This window comes from Biomphalaria glabrata, chromosome 10, assembly GCF_947242115.1.
Source record: "Biomphalaria glabrata chromosome 10, xgBioGlab47.1, whole genome shotgun sequence".
Lineage (NCBI taxonomy): Eukaryota > Metazoa > Mollusca > Gastropoda > Planorbidae > Biomphalaria > Biomphalaria glabrata.
In genome coordinates, this window is record NC_074720.1 from 19,022,017 (window position 1) to 19,042,566 (window position 20,550).

At 33.2% G+C, this 20,550-nt stretch overlaps 1 protein-coding gene across 3 annotated transcripts; it reads left to right on the plus strand.

Moving 5' to 3' along the window:
• Window positions 1-4,183: 4,183 nt before the first annotated feature.
• Window positions 4,184-18,689, plus strand: LOC106051297 (MYG1 exonuclease-like). 3 transcript variants are annotated; one of them, XM_056045032.1, is made up of 8 exons: window positions 4,184-4,335; window positions 14,607-14,825; window positions 15,156-15,251; window positions 16,058-16,288; window positions 16,690-16,768; window positions 17,155-17,277; window positions 17,658-17,839; window positions 18,467-18,689. In XM_056045032.1, the coding sequence occupies exons 2-8, from the start codon at window positions 14,680-14,682 to the stop codon at window positions 18,621-18,623; spliced, it is 1,014 nt and encodes a 337-aa protein (XP_055901007.1). In that variant the 5' UTR covers window positions 4,184-4,335; window positions 14,607-14,679; the 3' UTR covers window positions 18,624-18,689. The 3 variants fall into 3 exon arrangements, with proteins under 3 accessions (XP_055901007.1, XP_013061911.2, XP_013061917.2); XM_013206457.2 differs by lacking the exon at window positions 4,184-4,335 and adding an exon at window positions 4,630-4,860; XM_013206463.2 differs by lacking the exon at window positions 4,184-4,335 and adding an exon at window positions 4,857-4,875.
• Window positions 18,690-20,550: the final 1,861 nt, after the last annotated feature.

Consider the following 20,550-nt stretch of genomic DNA (forward strand, 5'->3'; position numbering starts at 1 on the left):
CTGTAATTCATCTAATTCTCTTAGTAAAATTTCTGTGTCTTGTGTTTTTTTTTTGTTCTATATATTATGCAATCGTCTGCAAATAATATGACTTTTGTTCCTGAACTAATGCAATTTGGTAAATAATTTATGTAAATTAAAAATAGAAGTGGACCTAAGACTGTTCCTTGAGGTACACATGAGTTTACTGTTATCGGTGTTGATTCAGAGCCATTTATTATTACAGTTTGTTCTCTCCCTATCAGAAAATCTTTAATCCACTGATGCAATGGACCATTAATGCCGAAATATTTTAGTTTTTTAAGCAAACTATAGTGGTGAACTATGTCAAACGCCTTGGATAAATCTAGTAAGATAGCATCTATTTGCTCACTATTATCTAAATCTTTTGAATAATCATCAATTAGTCCTATTAGTTGTGTTTCACATGACCTATATTTCCTAAAGCCATTTTGATATGGAATAAGGACATTATGTTTGTCTAAGTGGTTTATGATGTTGCAACATATTATGTGTTCTAGGATTTTACATGTGATGCTGGTAAGTGATACTGGTCTGAAGTTTTCTGGGTCAGATTTTTCTCCTTTTTTAAATAGGGGGGGTGTCATTAGCTTCTTTCCAGTCCCTTGGTACTCTGCCATGGCTAAGATATGCCTGAAAAAGTATTTTGAACACTGGTGCTAGCTCATTGTTTAGTTCTTTGAGTAATCTAGCTGGAATACCATCAGGTCCAGACGCTTTATTCGGTTTGATGTTGGCTAATAGTTTTTGGATTCCCTTTTCTTGAACTACTATATCTCCTATGTTGTCTACTTGGTTCAAATTAAGTAATATGTCTTTGTCTCCTGGGGTTGAGAATGCTGATGCAAAGTATTTGTTTAGAATGTTAGCTTTAGTTTCATTATCATTATGTGTTAAGTTGTCTTCTCCTTTCAATGGCGCTATGCCCGTTGTTTCCATTTTCTTCGACTTAATGTATGACCATAGCTTTTTGTTGTTATCTTTAGATCTTACATTGTTTATGTATTCACTCTGCAGTTGTCTGCTTACTTTTTGGGTTAGGTGTTTAATTTTTATGTCCTTTATAAAAACTCTTTCTGCCTTAGTTTCTTTAAATTTTCTATATAAGTTTTCCTTCTGTTTACAAAGCTTTTTTAATCTATTATTTTGAACCAGCATTTTAAGTGTGTTATTTTCTTTTTTTTAGAAATATATATTCAAGAGGTATTTTTTTAGCTTCAAACCCCGCTGGAGGGGGTTTAAACTCAAAACCCCTTTAGCTACGACCATAACATTTTGAGTGTGTAATTTGCTTTTATTTTATATATAAGAGGTATTTTTTAGCTTCAAATCCCACTGAATAGGGGTTTAAACTCAAAACCTCTTTGGCTACGCTCATAGATTGTTTTAGTAAGCAATTTGCTTTTTTTTATATTGAAGAGGTATCTTTTAGCTTAAAACCCCACTGAAAGGGGTTTAAACTCAAAAACCCTTTGGCTACGCTCATAGAATTCTGAGTGTGTAATTTGCTTTTTTAGATTGAAGAGGTGGTTTTTATCTTCTAATCCCGCTGGAGGGGGGTTTTAAACACTAAACCCCTCCGGTCTACGCTAATACGAAGCAGGACGTTTTGGCGCCGCCGTTTTGGCCCCGCCGTTTTGGCGCGAAGGTCGTTTTGGCGACGGGACGTTTTGGCGCGAAATACATCATGTAAGTTTTTCGTATTAATTCTTTTAAAAGAATTATTCATATCTATGTTTTGCATGAGTGTTTGTGTTAAGACATATTTTTCACGTACTAAATGTAAATGTGTGTTTGTTTTTCACATCATTTTCTTTAATAAACATTTTGGCTTGTGTATGTGTGTTTATTAAGAGGCACACTTTTATTTTCAAAAAAGTTTTTTAAGATATTACTTTAAAAATTAAAAACAAAATGAAACGATGAAAGACTAAAAATTGATGCAATTATTTGTTTACATTAACATTGGTTTATTTAATAACTGTATGGTATCTCCAGCTATACATACCAAACACTTTCTAATATAAGTAAAAATATAGTATATGTACCATGTTTCTCAAAATACTTTAAATTACGTATACATAGACACCATGGTTATTTGCCTTAGTCGCTGGAATTCAAGGGTTCAAAAAAAAAAAAAGCTACGTGCTTATTAAATTATCGTCAAATGATATCTCGCGCCAAAACGTCCCGTCGCCAAAACGGCTCGCGCCAAAACGTCCCGTCGCCAAAACGGCGGGGCCAAAACGGCGGCGCCAAAACGTCACGTGGTGACTGATGTATAGATAGGGGGTTTTATCGTAAATTTCGGAGGAGGTTTTTAAATCAAAATCTTCCTTAGCTATGCTCATGGAATTTGGAGATTATCGTTTACATTTTTTTTTGGGGGGAGGGGGGGTGTTTTATAGAAGAGGGGGGTTTGACTGCAAAACCCCCTGGTAGGGGGTTTTAAACTCAAAACCCCCTTAGTTGCTCTGGGGACAAGTGATGGTCTAGTAATCTCCCCTAAAATAAATAGAATCAAAGAAAAAATCAGTCACTAAATTCAAATGAAATCTCCCCCCCCCCTTTTACGGGATCTAGGCTATTTCTTGCATTTTGAGCTGCAGAAATCCTTTCAACTGACCTCATAAAAATGTAATAAGGGCGCATGCGCCAAAAAGGGATGGTTAGCTCGAGGCTTAACTGTGAAAGACGTTCGAGGCATGTAGCGCGTACGTCTGTAATAGTCTTGATCGTGGTGAAGATCATCTTAGATCGTACTGAAGATCACCTTTGATTGTAGTGAAGGTAATCTTAGATGATAGTGAAGATCATCTTAGATGGTAGTAAAGATCATCAGATCGTCTGCTGGTCTGCTGTGATCAAGAAAAAAAAAAGACCTCAACAGAACGATGGTCTGACACGAGAGAGACGGAGAGAAACGTCTCCAGCAATAGAGAACGTTTGGAGTCGATCTAGTCACAGACTCCTTTCGGTATGAAGACAAGAAATCTCTTATTGTCATAATTCGATAGTAATTTTTCTTTTAATCATTGGCGTTGATGTTCATTATACTTGATCAATTGTTCATTTAGCGATATACAACGACAATGCAGATGTAAAAAATATTTGTCCATTTTTTACTTTAAAAAATGTGCAGTTGCAGATCAAGATGAATAAACACTAAACACACATTCAAGGCAAATTTAAAGAAAAAAAATATATTAAGAAAGAAAACTAGAACTGTCAGAATGGGAGGAGGTTAAACTAATTGTTAAATGTATGTGTAGTCCATTCTTTTCTAGGGGCTACTTAAATAAAATCAATATTTGTGTTATTAGTTATTTTATATTTTTACTATATGAAAGCCATCCTTCAGGGTACAGTGGATGGAGAAAGGGTCGTTCCAAAGCTGGCTGAATAACGTAAAAGAATGGACCGGCCTCTCTCTTGATATCCTGCTAAGAACAGCTGTGGATCAGGAAAAGTGGAGGAATCTGATTAAGCGAACTGTCACAGCACCCATAAGATGAAAGTCATTAGCCTATCATTTAATAAGTTAACTCTAATCTGATATCAAAGGTGAACAAAGTTTGAGGTCAATGGAGACCATCTTAAGTCGACTACACAACACTTTGGGCATCACAGAAACTGTTGTTTAATAAGTTTGTCAAGTGTTTCGATCTCATGTCTTATAAGTTACAATCTAGTCGTGCATTTTCATTTTAATTTGAAACTTTCACTTCCACTAAGTTGTTGGTTTTCCTGGCTGATTCAGGCAACGCATTAAATGCTCTAAAGGGAAGAAGGAGCTTTTGTTCGAATTAGTCCTACCATATGGATAAGAAATGTGCCTTTATCTTCGGGTCTTTATGAGTATTTTATTAGGTTCTGTTTTTTTGTATATATGTAAGTTATGTTTAAGTATTTTTAGTCTTCTGTCTCTAATTTTATTGATTATATTAATGGTGTAGCTCTAGTCGAATGTGAATATTCGTTGTTATACATATCACATATGTATATTTTGCGTCTTTTTAAGTTTCTTTGTTTTCTAGAGCCGGGAGGGGGGGGGCAAATAAAGAATGCATATTCTAATACTATATATAGTCTTATCAACGTTAAATTGCATTGTGGTTTTATATTATTATTTGTAAAATTCCTCTTATCAGCTTGCAAATTTTTTATGAGAAAAACCTGGAACCTGCATGGACACCGATCTCTTAAACGGCTCTAACGACTTTGATAGAAATGTTATAGTTTAAGTATGTACATATCTGGAAAAAGAAATACTAGCTAATTGACCACTGCAATGACCACACTGGGAAAACTCTGGTAAGGACGTTATGATTTTTCAAAATAAAATAAAATAATCTTTAAAATTAAATTTGGTCTGCAGATCTACACAATCTACATCTTGAACACTATGTGCTCAAGATTATAGATCTATTTTGACCCCTCTGTATAGACTCTATATATGGATAATAATATTTTGGATTTAATTCAAGTCTCACAAAGATATCTGTAGATAAATGTAGGTCAGTTAGAGCTTAGACATAGATAAATGTAGGTCAGTGAGAACTTACTTTGGAACTCTCATTACTGAAGAACTGAAAATTGTCCATGTAGACAATTATGATTATATAGATCATGTTATAATATTCTTCTAGTCTAGATCTCTAGTAACGTTACTAACGGTTAAACACATTTTGGATCAACTTGGCTGTTGGTCTTGATCTATATTTTAAACTGAAATATCGCTAGATCGAAATTCGATCTTGGCATACGGATCTATTAAATCTAGACTCTAGATCTATATATGCTTAACAAATTAGATCTTCTAGTACGCCAAAGCACCAGGTGAGCCTGAGTGAGGTACTACACAGTCACAGTATTGTCAGTATCATAATCATGTATGACTATGAGTAACACACTAAATGACTAACTCAACTAATTGACTAACACAAAATAACATTTGTTACTAAACTAAAACTAGATTAGTATTTTAAAACTAATGTTACTCATCACTGTACAGGTAATAGTGAGTTACAGCAGGTAGACTAGAATTTACTAGAAATATCGGTAATAGTTTAGACTTTAGATACGCAGATACCTTTGCCGACCACCATGTTGTTTGTTAAGCATATTTATCTCCCTTACCTATATTGAACTTTCAATAACTTTTTTTAAAGAGAGTTTTTGTTCTTATGCTGTCAACTTATGATTTTTTAAGTGTATTTACTGAAATGAAGGTCTAAATAAAATGTTATTAATAAATTGATGAACTTGTTGTTTCTTCTTTTTTTCTACTTATGAAATTATTAATTAAAAAATATATGTTAGCAATTAGATCTATAATTAATATATTAACTCACCAAGCAAAGCGAAATATTGATAAAATAAAAAACAAATATGCATGAATTAAATGAAATGAAACACGCATCTATTATAGATATAATACATGTTATGTTTAATTATTATTATTTTTTGAACAAAATTATGCATTATGACTTAGTGATATTTTTAGAGCAATGACAATAAATGATATAGATCTAGTACGGGAAACTTATTACTATAAGAAATAATACTTTTATGTTTATCTGTTGATGATTAAGACTACAGTTAGATCTATACATTTCTAACGAATTTTGAGCGCTCTCTATTTTCGTAAAATCACACCACGAAGAGAAAGAATTTTATGAAGCTGACACAGATCAGTGTCCCTTTCTCTTTCGCCGTGAGGTCTTCTGAGTGGAGTCTACTGTCTACCAGAGATTGTTTGGCGTGTGTTTTATGATCAGATAGGACTAATGTCTGTGTTTATAACTCTTACCACTACCTCTGGCTCCACCTCTCTTGGAGGGAGGACAGGTCGAATGTAACTAGATCACGAACGTCTTTGTTAAACGTTACGTAGCACCTGTTAAACTATCATGTTTCACAATCTGAAATTTACTTTGCGTAGAGTGGGGAACAAAAGCCAATGTATAAAGAAACAGATAAGAAGCATATACACTACTATTTAGATAATTTATGCATCTTTACTTTCATTAAAAAAAAACAACTCCTCACCTATTACACTAAATTTGTTTAAGATGTGTAGTTGTGGGGGGGGGGGGTTAGCGACTCCACCTACCAACCATTCTCTTCACATGGATCCACTAGCGCCCATGTATTACATTCCGTTACGGAGTCCAAAGCAAGTTTTTCTCTCCCGCCGTACCGTACAGGTGGCGATTGTCTCCGTTTATTCTTACGTACCTTTAAACCCTCGCTGCGCCGGCCGTCACACGCGATATTTGTCTTTATGGCAGAACTAGGTGTGATGTAACATCACCTTCCCCTGCTCGGAGCTTCGCCGGCGCCGTGGTCATATTAGGTCATCTACTGCTAGGATCGCTGGTATGCTCATAAAGGGAGAAGGGCAAGGTACGGTGTTTTACTTGGTCAAAATTTATCCTTCTTCGCTTTCTTTGTCGGTTCGTTTCACCGACATGCAGTTCAACTGAGGTCTACGTCGGATGAGACTAAGACTGAAACGTGACGCAACATAACGATGTCACGATCAAAACTCTCTTGGTTGTATCCTATAATGTCGGCCAGCTTGTACAGATAGTTATGTACGACAAAAATTCCCGTGGTAGGATCATATCGTGTTGGCCGGCAGTCTATAAGTAGTTACATCAAGAAGTAGTTACGTATGACAAATACACTCTGATTGTCATAGATTCTAGTCCCCCTCCCCTACTTGGTCCACAGAAGTAGTGACATAGTATTTTTATCTTGAAGTTCTTTCATCTCATTAAAGAGATTTGATAAAGTCTTTGATTTTCATTGCCTCATCCCTATTTGGAGCCATCACAAGGTTACTAACTGTGATGCCATTGTAACATTTCCCGAATCTGTTATAAAAGGAGTTCCCTTCCACTCTTCAGTCCTATCATTACTTTCTCTACCTTGTTGTAGATATTGCTTGTTCTTATATTGTGCATTATTTTTCATTCAATATGATTATAAGTTACCGTACATAATAAGAGAAGGATAAAGAACTTGTACTTATAGCTACCATATTTTTTTTTTAACAGCAGCATATGGAGCTGATGAAAAAAGATACATGGGCCACAACTGCAGAAATGCTTGCAGCTGCTACACTACTGCAAAGAGACACCTATACATTCTCACCAAACCACAACAAAACAAAATACTCATGGCTATTATTAAAACCTTTATTTCATGATGCAAACACATACATACTATCCCACACAGACAGCCATATATGCTGCAACATAACACTATTGCATACAAATGGTAATCACTTTGATGTGGTTGTACCACAAGAGGCCACATGTAACTGTTTTTTGCCAAATCCACTGCTTGGAGTATGATGCTTTAGGCTAAATTTTTAAGTGTTGATTAATATTTCATCTTACAATCTATTCAGATTAGATCTATTTAGCTATTTGATTTTTTCTTGCATGTTTTTAATATCTTAAATAACATTTAATGTCTATTATTTTCATGTATTTAAAGTCAGGGTACCGGTATCTATTTATTTAATTACTTTTATTTTGCCAATAAAAGATATTTTGTTAGGCTTAGAGTTATTTTTTTATTTTTCTATTAATTTTTTTGTCTGTTTTTATTAATTTAACTACATGATTTTAATTTCGATTTTTAGTTATTTTTCAAAGTACAAAAGATTGTTTGCATTTTAAATGAATTTTAATATTAGATCTAGCTAGAAAGAAAGACAAAGCAGCAACAGAAAAAAGTTGGCAAGTAATTCAAGGGAGATAGTCTAGTACTAAGTCTTAAAACCAAAATGGCGTATTTCCAATGACAATATATGGTAATAAGAAATAAAACTTAAAAATATATATTTTAAAAACTATTTATCTCCGAGGAAATCAAATTACATATTTGTAATCTGCATTTTTTTCTGCATATTCTGAAAATATAACAGAAACCTAATTTAGCGTTTCTAGTGTCGTATACTAATACCGAAATATCTAAGTCTAACTAGTAGAACTAAGAAGTCAAGTAGAAAATAGAGAATTAGAGAACAGGGTGATGGCCATTGAAATTGAGGCTTGAGGGTAGTAATGTAGTATGTTATGTAGATCTAGAAATATATTATCTAGTATTCTAGTAGTACTACTGTAACTAGTCACTAGGTCTAGGTCTAGATGATAGATCTATTAATCTAGTAGATATCTAGAGAATCTAGATTAGATCTAAATCTAGAATTTATATAATCTAGAATTCTAGATCTATCAATCTATAGTAATTTCCCTCTTCCTAACAAGTAAAGCACTGCTGCCGCAATTTTTACGTTGGAATTTTTATAGCTATGTAATGGTTAGTCCTAGGAAAAAACTACAAACATCTATAAACTCGTCATTCATTTGTCAATTAAACTAGCTATATTGTTTTGTTACGCTATGCATAGTTGCAGTAAAATATGTCATTATATGATGTTGAAGAGGGTCAGGTCAATGAGGTCCAGTGCTAACATTAACGAACACCATTCCCTGCTCTGTACACTAACGAACACTGTCTATACACTAACGAACACCTCTTAGTTATTGCATTTTAAAATAATATTATCTTCAATTTTTAAATTTTATTAGCAATTTCTTTTTAACCAACTCAAGACTGACAGATTAGTGTCACATTTCCCTCTTTTAATTGCTCCCTTCTCTGCTAATCCCTCAACTTTACAAAGGGACATATACTGTGACCTTCCTAGATCTAGTTGACCCAACAAAAAAAAACAATAACTGCACAACCCCGCACATCTAGCCTGCTCACTCCACTCACTGAATGTGACCTAATTTGGTACCTGATTGTTAAAAAATTGTCCCTCCCACTACTTTTTTTTTTCTGGTACTGTGTTGGTGATACTATGCTAAGTATATAATTAGAGCGACAAGGAGTGGAAAAAAAAAAGAGAGAGAGAGCAGGATTGTGCCACTCATGAAAACATTTAATTTTTTTCATTATTCACATTATACCCAACTCTACCCCTCATCTAAAACATAAGCAAAATTAAGTAAGAAAATGTAAAACCTATCAAAGAAATTTCCATTTCCCAGCCTTGAGTTACATCCCTCTGATATGCATTTTCAACATTAAAATAGGGTTCGTTAGTGTCATTAATTGTGACAAATGAATATCATGAAGAAGCATTTTAGATAGTTCATGTTTAGCTGATACTCAAATTTTCTAAAAAAAAAATCTCCTTCCCTCTGGACTTACCCTCCTTCTGTCCAAGAAGAAAAAAAATGGCATCGTCCTACCAGTGCTCTTTGAACCCGTGTAAAACCCTTGTTTTTTAGAGTAAACAAAACTAAATGTGTCTGAACTATAAAGAAATGGGTATAAATAAAAACACTAGACTAGTTTCGTCACAGCTATCAAAATAGAGGCTCATTTTAATAAAGATTGTGGGGGTGTTCGTTAATGTCAGAAAATAGGGGGTGTTCAGAAGAGGGAAATTAATCTCTATATATATTATTACTCTAGATCTAGTCTAGATGCTAGAAAAATCATGATCGTTTAGTCATTATACTTATACACTTATAGATCTAGATTCTAGACTTGTGTAATAGTGACTCACTGCTAGTGATCATCTTCTTATCTTATATAATACAGACGTTACTTCAAAAAAGAAGATGATTACGTCCTACGCGTCATGCATTTAGTCATGCATATTAACCAATGACTTAAATTCTGCCAAGTCACTGGTTTTCCTGGCTAGCTCAGGCAACCCATTCCATGCTCGAATAGCACTAGGGAAGAAGGAGTATTTGTACAAATTTGTCCTAGCATATGGGACGAGGAATGTGCCTTTATCTTTGTGTCTTTCAGAGTATTTTATTAAATTTTGTTTTTGTATTTGAAGATTATGGTTCAGTGTTTTATGTATTATTGCTACTTTACTTTTGAGCCTTCTGTCCTGAAGGCTTTCTAAATTTAGTGATTTTACTAAAGGTGTTACTCTAGTCAAATGTGAATATTCGTTTGTTATGAATCGCACTGCTCTATTTTGTGTCTGTTCTAGTTTCTTAATGTTTTCTTGAGTTGAGGGGTCCCAAACAGAGGATGCATATTCTATTATTGGCCTAACCAAGGTTAAATAACATTTTAGTTTTATGTTCTTATTTGATTTATAGAAATTTCTTTTAATAAATCCTAATGCTTTGTTTGATTTTTTTGTAGTTTCATCAATATGTGGATTCCATGACAGTTTTTCATTTATTATAACACCTAGGTATTTTGCGTTTTTAGTCTGTGTTACTGGTTTGCCATGAATAAGATAAGTGGAATTAATTTGTTTTAGTTTTTTTGTTACTCTTAACAACTGACATTTTTCTGGGTGGAAAGACATGCTCCAATTTGATTCCCATTTCTGTAATTCATCTAATTCTCTTTGTAAAATATCTGTGTCTTGTGTTGTTTTTATTGTTCTATATATTATGCAATCGTCTGCAAATAATCTGACTTTTGTTCCTGAAGTAATGCAATTTGGTAAATCATTTATGTAAATTAAAAATAGTAGTGGACCCAAGACTGTTCCTTGAGGTACACCTGAGTTTACTGTTATCGGTGTTGATTTAGAGCCATTTATTATTACAGTTTGTTCTCTCCCTATCAGAAAGTCTTTAATCCACTGATACAGTGGACCATTAATGCCGAAATATTTTAATTTTTTAAGCAAACTATGGTGGTGAACTTTGTCAAAAGCCTTAGAAAAATCTAGTAAGATAGCATCTATTTGTTCACTATTATCTAAACCTTTTGAAAAATCATCAATTAGTCCTATTAGTTGTGTTTCACATGATCTATATTTCCTAAAGCCATGTTGGTATGGTGTGAGGACATTATGTTTGTCTAAGTGGTTTATGATGTTGCTACATATTATGTGTTCTAGGATTTTACATGTGATGCTGGTAAGTGATACTGGTCTGTAGTTTCCTGGGTCAGATTTTTCTCCTTTTTTAAATAGGGGGGTGACATTAGCTTCTTTCCAGTCCTTTGGTACTCTGCCCTGGTTAAGTGAAGCCTGAAAGAGTATTTTGAACACTGGGGCTAGCTCATTACTTAGTTCTTTGAGTAATCTAGCTGGAATACCATCAGGTCCAGAAGCTTTATTTGGTTTGGTGTTGGCTAATAGTTTTTGAATTCCATTTTCTTGTACTACTATATCTTCTATGTTGTCTACTTGGTTCAAATTCAGTAATATGTCTTTGTCTCCTGGGGCTGAGAATGCTGATGCAAAGTATTTGTTTAGAATGTTTGCTTTAGTTTCATTATCATTATGTATTATGTTATGTTCATCTTTTAATGGCGCTACGCCTGTTGTTTCCATTTTCTTAGACTTAATGTATGACCATAGGTTTTTGTTGTTGTCTTTAGATATTACATTGTTTATGTATTCACTCTGCAGCTGTCTGCTTACTTTTTGGGTTAAGTGTTTAATTTTTATATACTTTTTGTAAACTCTTTCTGCATTAGTTTCTTTAAATTTTCTATATAGGTTTTCCTTTTTACAAAGCTTCTTTAGTCTATTATTAAACCAGCATTTATTTATTTTGTTTGATGTGTATTTAGTTGGTATTTGATTTTCTATAATGCTTTTAAGATGGTTTTTAATGAAATTCCAGAGGTCATCGACTGGTTGGTTAATGTCTTTTTCTAATAAGAATGTTTGTTGAAAGTTTAATGCAGCTTGGTGTAGTTGTGTTAGGTTACATTTATTCCAGAGTAAGATTTTTCTTTTGGGTTTTGTATTGGCTACTGCTTTTATCTGACTGTGTATTTTTATGATCTCATGGTCTGATAGACCAGGGATAATATCATAATCAACTACTAATCCAGGTCTGTTGGTTAAGAAGAGATCTAATGTGTTGTTTAATCTAGTTGGCTTTTTAATGATTTGATCTAAACTTAGGTTGTGTAAAGTTTCTATGAAAAGCTCATTTATGTCCTTAAGGTTTTGGTAAGGGTTAGGGTTAAATTTTCTATATAGGTTTTCCTTCTGTTTACAAAGCTTCTTTAGTCTATTATTAAACCAGCATTTATTTATTTTGTTTGATGTGTATTTAGCAATCTAGCTAGCCATAGAATGAAAGATCTAAAGATCTATAATTAGTCAATTAGTATAATTTACTATTAATTAGTCTAATTATAGACATTATTAATTTATATCTTCTGCAGTTATTATTATTAATATTATGGATATGATTCAATAATCTAGCTAGATCTATAACACTTGAACTTAGACTAGTTAGACTAAGTCTTACTAGTCTTAGATTGACTTAGATCTAATGCTCTATTTTCTCAACTAGATCTACGTCACAATTTAAGTCGCCTGTTTTAGCAATCAATGACCAACTTGTTAATTTGTTGAACATAAACCTGTCCACTCCTTGATGATTTCTTTCATCCATCTCCTTTCTCTATTTTTCCACTTGAAAAAAAAGTCCTCCATTTGATTTCATACCATTTATTCATTCCATGTAAAACAAGCTAATTTAGCTTCTAAAATGCAGAACAAATTATCAAAATGCAAATTATATTTGTCTATTTAGTAGAACTTAACATTTGTTTTATATATTCTATGGCATTCACAAAAATATCTTTAGTATATAAATGGCCTGGAAATAGATTTTAATAAGTTTCAGAGCTTCACCTGGAAATAGATTTTAATAAGTTTCAGAGCTTCACATACTCATATATACCAGGAAAAAAGATTTGTTGCTCTTTGAAATGCCTTTTTTTCATCATATATAATGCTATTTAGATCAATGATGCAGTTGTCTGAAATCTTCTAACAAGCATGTTTTCTCTAGTAGACCATCACCAGTTTGTTTCCTTTTACTTGTGTCTCTGCTACTTTAGCTTTAAGCCATGATCTTAGTCTTTTTTTTTTACCATTGATTTATACCAAAATTACTATTTGATCATATATGGTCTTTCAATGATTCAGTCATGGTCCTTTCCAGATCTAATAGATTTTGAAAAGGCTTGAAAAAAGGAAATAGCCTTATTGGGCTCCCCTGTCACTCTGAAGCAGTCAATAATCTTTGTTGACTTTTAGTGTACTGGTTGCCATGTTTTATAAATAGGCTTTTGATAATGTGAAATGGTGGATTACACTGTGGTCAAATCTGTCAAATCCTTTTTTAATGTCAAAGCCATTTTTATTTATTTTAGGGAATTTTTTATTTGCTTCTAAAGTGCCCGCAGACTAAAATTTGTTCTGTTGTACTTCTCATTGCCCTGAATCATACCTTTTATTTTGCTAAGATGTTTTCATTTGTGTTTGTAATCTTTGGATTAAGCTTGTTGGCAGAACCTTGCTATGATTGATTAGGTGACTTCTATCCCCTGTAGTCTTCAGCTTCTAACTTACTTAGACTTATGTCCTCCCATGCCGTTCGGTGCATTGGGCGGCAAGCTGTCTCCATAAAGATCTGTCACTGGCAATGTCTGAAGCCTCCTCCCACCTGGTGTCCACTGTTCTGAGGTCCTCCATGAAGGTGTGTTGCCAAGTAATACGAGGACGTCCCTGTTTGCGCTTTCCTCGTTTTGGCTTCCATGTTATTGCAACTCTTGGTGTGCGTAATTCATTTTGACGTAAAACATGTCCCGCAAACCTCATGCGACGCTCAGTCACAACCTCACTAAGTGTTCGACTCCCAGTTCGGCATAGGATTTCCTTGTTTGAGACCCGATCTGTGTAGCTGATTGTCAAAATCTGTCTCAGCCATCTCTGTTAAGTCACATTTAGTCTTTTCTCAATTTTGACAGATGACTTCCACGTCTCACATGCATATGTAGCAGTTGGAATGACAATTGTGTTGAGAAGGTGTATTTTTGTCTCGAGTCCAATGGCTTGGCTAATCCAAATAGGCTGCAGCCTTTGGAAAATGCTCCCTGCCTTTCCTATTCGGCATGCTACATCATGGTAAGCATCTCCATCATTTGTTATGATGCTGCCAAGGTACGTGAACTTGTCCAGCTCTTCAAGCTTTGACTCGCCAAGTCTGGTGGGGACACCCTTTGCCTTATATCCCACTCGCATAATTTTAGTCTTATCCAAGTTTATGCGGATGCCAATTTTGGGTGCCTCTCTGTCTAGGCTCTCCGTCATTTCTTGAATGCATTTATTTGTAGCCCTGAGTAGTGCAACATCATCAGCAAAATCCAAGTCCGTCAATCGGAGTTGTTCATGCCATGGAATACCAAAGGCAGTCTGGTTCATTGCTCTCCTCATTATGTAGTCGATGGCTAGGAGGAAAAGGAAGGGAGATAAGATGCACCCCTGTCTCACACCTGTCTCGATTGTAATTTTAATTCATACAATCAGCTTCTAAAGCTTAGAATAATAATTTTTCCTGTTAAGTTAAAGTTTAGAGCTTTTATCAGCTTTCTCATTGAACATAAAGTTTTTAAGTGCTTAAAGCAATCAAAGATACAGTTACATTGATCTACTTTTAAAAACATATTTGTGGAATATTAAAGTAAAAGCACATCAAAACATTTCAATTTGCACATCATATAATTTTTAATATCTATCTATTGTTTGTTTTCATTGCTAGATTGGTTTTCATCACATTCAAGAAGAAACAAATTCCTTGTGCTTGTAAACAGTTCTCCTTCATCACCTCAAACATGACAGGAACAAAGGAAAGTCCTCCTAAAAAGCCACATCTTTCAAAAAAAATTGGAACTCATAATGGCAAGTTTCATTGTGATGAAGCATTAGCTTGCTTTATGCTAAAACTTTTGGATGATTACAAAGATGCTGAAATTATTAGGTAAATTATTTTGCTTCCTGTACTGACATTATCTATGAATTTTTTCAGAAGAATAGAGCTGTTTTACTCTGAATTTTTTACTTCAGTTGAAAAATACTACTGAAACAGATGACCTTTACATCAACTGTCTTATAGACCATAAGGTCTGAAAGAGGAACTTTACTTTACTTATTGGCAGGCCACAGCTGGTCATTTGATCCAAGCATATGTCGTTCAGATATAAAATAAAATTAAAAATAGATAAATTTTTTTTAGCAGTGTAGAAATCTTTACAGAGGTTTATCATTGTTCCATCTTTGAAGTTCAATTTATTTTCTTTGTTTCTTTCAGAACACGAGATCAGGCCATACTGGATACTTGTGATATTGTGGTTGATGTGGGAGGAACCTATGATCCCAGCAAACATAGATATGATCACCATCAGAGGTACATTAGTCTAGAGCTTTCAATTTCAATCACAATTTAATTCAGGCATTCTCCCATCATTTTTATTTAAAAAATAAAAACAATATTTATTGTCATTTTGACATTGTGCACAATTTATGTGTGTCCAGATACTTTTATTTCCCCAATCTGTTATAGTTTCTTTCCCCAGTCTGTTATATGTTTTATTTCCTTAGTCTGTTATAGTTTTTATTTCCTTAGTCAGTTATAGTTTTTATTTCCTTAGTCTGTTATATTTTTTATTTCCTTAGTCTGTCATAGTTTTTATTTCCTTAGTCTGTCATAGTTTTTATTTCCTTAGTCAGTTATAGTTTTTATTTCCTTAGTCAGTTATATTTTTTATTTCCTTTAGTCAGTTATAGTTTCTTTCCCCAGTCTGTTATAGTTTTTATTTCCTTAGTCAGTTATAGTTTCTTTCCCCAGTCTGTTATAGTTTTTATTTCCTTAGTCAGTTATAGTTTCTTTCCCCAGTCTGTTATAGTTTTTATTTCCTTAGTCAGTTATAGTTTCTTTCCCCAGTCTGTTATAGTTTTTATTTCCTTAGTCTGTTATAGTTTTTATTTCCTTAGTCAGTTATAGTTTCTTTCCCCAGTCTGTTATAGTTTTTATTTCCTTAGCCTGTTATAGTTTTTATTTCCCCAGTCTGGTATAGTTTTTATTTCCCCAGTCTGGTATAGTTTTTATAGTCTCTGTTTCTTGAACTTTATTTTTCCAGTTTTAGTTGTCAATGATCTAATGATTGGTTTGTTAGTAATATAACTGTTTTGTTTGTAACTATTTATGTACAGGACTTTCAATGAGAGTATGAACAGCCTTTATCCTGAAAAGAAATGGGTGACTAAACTCTCCAGCGCTGGGCTGGTGTATTTTCACTTTGGTGCCGACATTATTGCTAAACAGTTGAACCTACCCGCTGATGACCATATCACAAAGGTTATCTTTGATAAAGTATATGAAAATTTCATGGAAGAAATAGATGCCATTGACAATGGAATCAATCAAGCTGAGGGAGAATTAAGGTGAACACATATAGACTGCTATGCTCATTTTGTTTTTTTTACAAGCCACAAAAATGTTTTCTTTATTTAAGATCCTGTTCTTTTCAGAACCTGCATGCGTTTTTTCTTCAGGGGATTTCTAATTTGATTTAAAAAAATTGATTTAGATGTTATGGCATTCAGTTGTATAGATAAAGTACTACAAGAAAAAAAAAGTTCTTTACTCTTATGTTAAACTTAAATATTACTTTATCAAAATGTAATAACATTTATATATATATATACATGTATATATATATATTATAAGGATTCCAATGAGACTTACAATATATTAATTAGTTGTTTTCGTATATTTAGATATATATTCTCAAGATATTTAAAAAAAAACACAAAAAAAAAACTCTTTAACTTTTATATCCTAGGTACCAGATAACAACCAATCTTAGCAGCAGAGTGAACATATTGAATCCAGGTTGGAATGAAAAAGATGTTGATGTCCAAGTAAGTCTATAACCTTAAAACAGCTTGTAAACAATATGTGACACATTAACTACAGAATAGTTTAAATTGAAATATAACAAACTAAGGAAGCCAACTCTTATTCAGTAAGAATTAAATTTTTAAATCACCTAATATCCTAATACTCTGCATACTAAAAATCCACATGAAATATATGAAGTGGTTTATAGAATTAAAGCAAAATCTCTATTTTTTTTAAAACCACCATTAACATATTTTGTACTTTTCTGTTGTCATAGACTCTTCTTGCATTATTCTCAGTCACTGACAAATCTTTTCTTGTGGCTTTTGTTTATGCTTAGATTGGCTTAAGGTCAACTGTTTATCTCATAATGTTTGTATTGATTCAATTTTATTTCATTTCTCAGCTCCAGTTTGAAAAAGCAATGAAATTAGCGGGTGAGGAATTCATGGAAAGAATCACTTACTATCAGAATGGATGGTTGCCTGCACGTGAGTTTGTTGCTGAAGCAGTGAAAAATAGATTTGAGGTAAGGAGGTAACATAGTGTCACTGACCCTCAAAAGTAATTTACTTAGTGATCATTCAGCATATTGTTCTACTTTGTATTTTCTACCTGAAAGCTCTATTTTTATTGTTTATAATTTGGTTGTCCTGATTTCATGTGTTACTTTTAAAAAGCATTTAATCACAGTATAATTTGTGTATTATTTTATTGTACTAATATTCTGAGAAGATCATTAAGTATACATTTATATACTTTTTACATTATTTATATTGTTTTTTTAATGTTAAGGATAATGAACAGAGTGTAACAGTTCTGAGTCAGTATAACTTTTGAGGTGTTAATGTTCTAATGTGAATACTCAGACATCATAACTGATGTAATGTAAATGATGTGTTTTGAAAGGTTGACTCCAGTGGGAGAATCATCTATCTTAAAGAAGGTGGAGTGCCTTGGAAGGACCATCTTTACACGCTTGAAGAGGAACAAAACCTAAGCCCACCTATAGTTTATGTTTTATTTGCTGATCAGAACAATGGCTGGAGGGTGCAGTGTGTCTCTAAAAAACTTGGATCTTTTGAAAACAGGTGTGTATCTTATCTAATCTTATAAAATAATTACCAGTACCAGTCTGAATGTGATGGATCTTTTAAAAACATGTAGGTTCAAGTGTGGCTATTGATCTTTAAAAACATTTACTATAAGGCATCACACTCTGTATCAGAGGGAGATTTTCTAAGTTCACAAACTTTAAACATTTTAACTTTAAAAATTAAAGAATGTATCATTTAGACTTCATTGTAATATCTTAGATTAATTTTTGGGAATTTCAGATCTATGATTATGTTTGGTTAGTTAATCTTTGTACTTCAAATATCTGAGACATTCTCGAGAGTGCTATTTGAGAAAAGACAGTGCTTTAAAACAAAATTGTTATGTTGTAGCGCATTTTTCATGCTATGGTATACCATGTGTGCTATGGACAATCTCTTTTGTGGACCTGGAGGGGGGGGGGGGGAGGGCGGTTCTAGGAAAAGGTTTTAGGCACTCAGCAAAAACAATTCAGCTCATTCTCCATATGAACTCAATCCCCCTTGGTATGTAGCCATGTATATGACACTCAGCCAAACATCCCACAAGTCACTGTATTATCATATGAGATATTTTCAATTCAGTGTTTCTCTGAAATGTACTTAGCTACTTTTCAATTTCAGGTTATCATTGCCTGAAGAATGGCGTGGGCTTAGAGATGAAGAACTGTCAGAGAAGAGTGGCATACCTGGATGTATATTTGTTCATGCTTCAGGATTTATTGGTGGGAATAAAACATTTGAAAGAGTTTTAGAAATGGCCAGAAAAAGTTTAGATTAATTGTAGAACACAAATATTTACTGTTGTCATCTTGTTTATGTCAATACAATTTTATAAGTCAATTACTTTCAACTGTCTTGTTTTAATATTCAATTAGTCTGATTAGTGTATAAAATAAAATGCCATCATTTATAGATGATAATTTACACATATGTAGTAAACCATATTTTATACTTCATAAATATGATTCACCTTTACCTTCACCTATCCTTTAGTCTGTTGGACACTGAAGCACCACGCACGATTTGTCGATTATCTTTCTCCATTTCTCTCCATCTTTTGCCGTGGATAGAATCTCTTTCAATGGCAGACCTGTCCATTCTTTTATGTTGTCTTTCCATCACTTTCTCTGTCTGCCTCTTCTTCTTTTTCCTGGTACTGTTCCCTGAATGAAGATCTTTGGGAGCCCAGAAGACTTTGTAATTGTGTATTATATGAAGTTTAACCACACCTAAATAGTTATAGAAACACTTTGGGTAAAATCTCTTGGGAGTTCCATATTAGATGTGACAAGAAAGTTAATGGCTTACATGTCATGTAACAGAGAGAGCGTGGTAGAAGAAAAACCTGTAAGAGACAATTACCTGTAGGCACCATATACAGCCAACCACAGTAGCCAATGTACATGAGAATGAAAGTTAACATAATTGAAAATTTCATTGTTTCTAAAAGAGCATTACAAGGAAAAAAAATAAAAATTAAAGGATCACATTAACTAAAAATAAATCTTTAGAAATCCTTGAAACATGTCAAAACAAATATAGAAATACTAACAGAAATAAAGTTAAAAACATTAAAAATACTTTTTAAAACGACAAAACCTCCTTTATGCAACTTATTGAGCGATTGTTTTTCTATTAAAAATTAATGAATGTTAATTAAAAAAACAATGGAGCATTTTTTTAACCTGTCCCTTCTCGCTGAAAAAGAATTCTGATTAAGTGAATGTATAGATCTAGTACACTTTTTAATATTCAAATGATAAGCATTTAGATCTAGACTTAGAAGATGATGCACACAATTTTCCTGAACATTAATTTATTAAACTTTGGAATCAAGTCCTTTCAAAAATGTGTTGGCCTTGACCTACATCTAAATCTCTAACCAAATTTAAATTTAATTTTTTACTTGAAAAATGATAAGTCAGACTAGAGTTTTCCCCATGTGGCCAATGAGCTAGTAATTCTTTTCTCATGAATATACATCAACTTTAAAATTCCTAGGAAAATTGTTAGAGCTATTTTTGAGATCAGCTGTTCAGGCAGGTTTCTGGCTGGTTTAAGGTTCCATGAAGTTCTGACTTGAATAGATGTATTGTAAAAACAGCAAGCTGTGAAGCAGATTTAATTAGTCACTACATAATAAACAAGAAACATTGAATAAAATACTTAAAAAAAAAAAAAAGCTTATTTGAAGTGTAATTGTATTAATTAGTTTGGATCAGCCATGTAATTCAATTTGTAATAGATCTAGATCTTTGCGATTAGAAATATTACCAATGGCTTTTAGCTTTCTCAATACACTATGATCCTATCACTTGTCTGGACCTTTTGGGAAAGGATGGGGGGTGCAGAAAGAAGTGGTATTTGAGTAAATGTTACCATGATCTCTTTTAAATGCATTTTATATTTTTTAAAAGTTGCACGACTTGAATTCGAACTTGAGGTCTCAAGCCAAAATACAAATAAAAACTGTACCAGCGAAGTTCTTATAAAAGTAGATTTTATAGTTATCTGTTGTTAGTTTCAAACTTTTATGGGATGACCTAATTCTGTACACAAGGTATTAATGTGACTAATTCAACTATACCACCACAACTGTCAAGTACAATTTCTTTCCCTTGTTCAATACCAAACAAAAATAATAATTGCCAATAATTAATTAACTAAGTGGTTAATTTAAAAAAAAAATTGTTTTGTCAGGCGGA

Coding starts and splice junctions, on each gene's coding strand:
- LOC106051297 (XM_013206457.2), top strand. CDS start 4,820: ATGCTTAACAAATTAGATCTTCTAGTACGCCAAAGCACCAG. Junction 15,252..16,057: donor AGATATGATCACCATCAGAG/GTACATTAGTCT, acceptor ATTTATGTACAG/GACTTTCAATGAGAGTATGA. Junction 17,278..17,657: donor CAGTGAAAAATAGATTTGAG/GTAAGGAGGTAA, acceptor GTGTTTTGAAAG/GTTGACTCCAGTGGGAGAAT.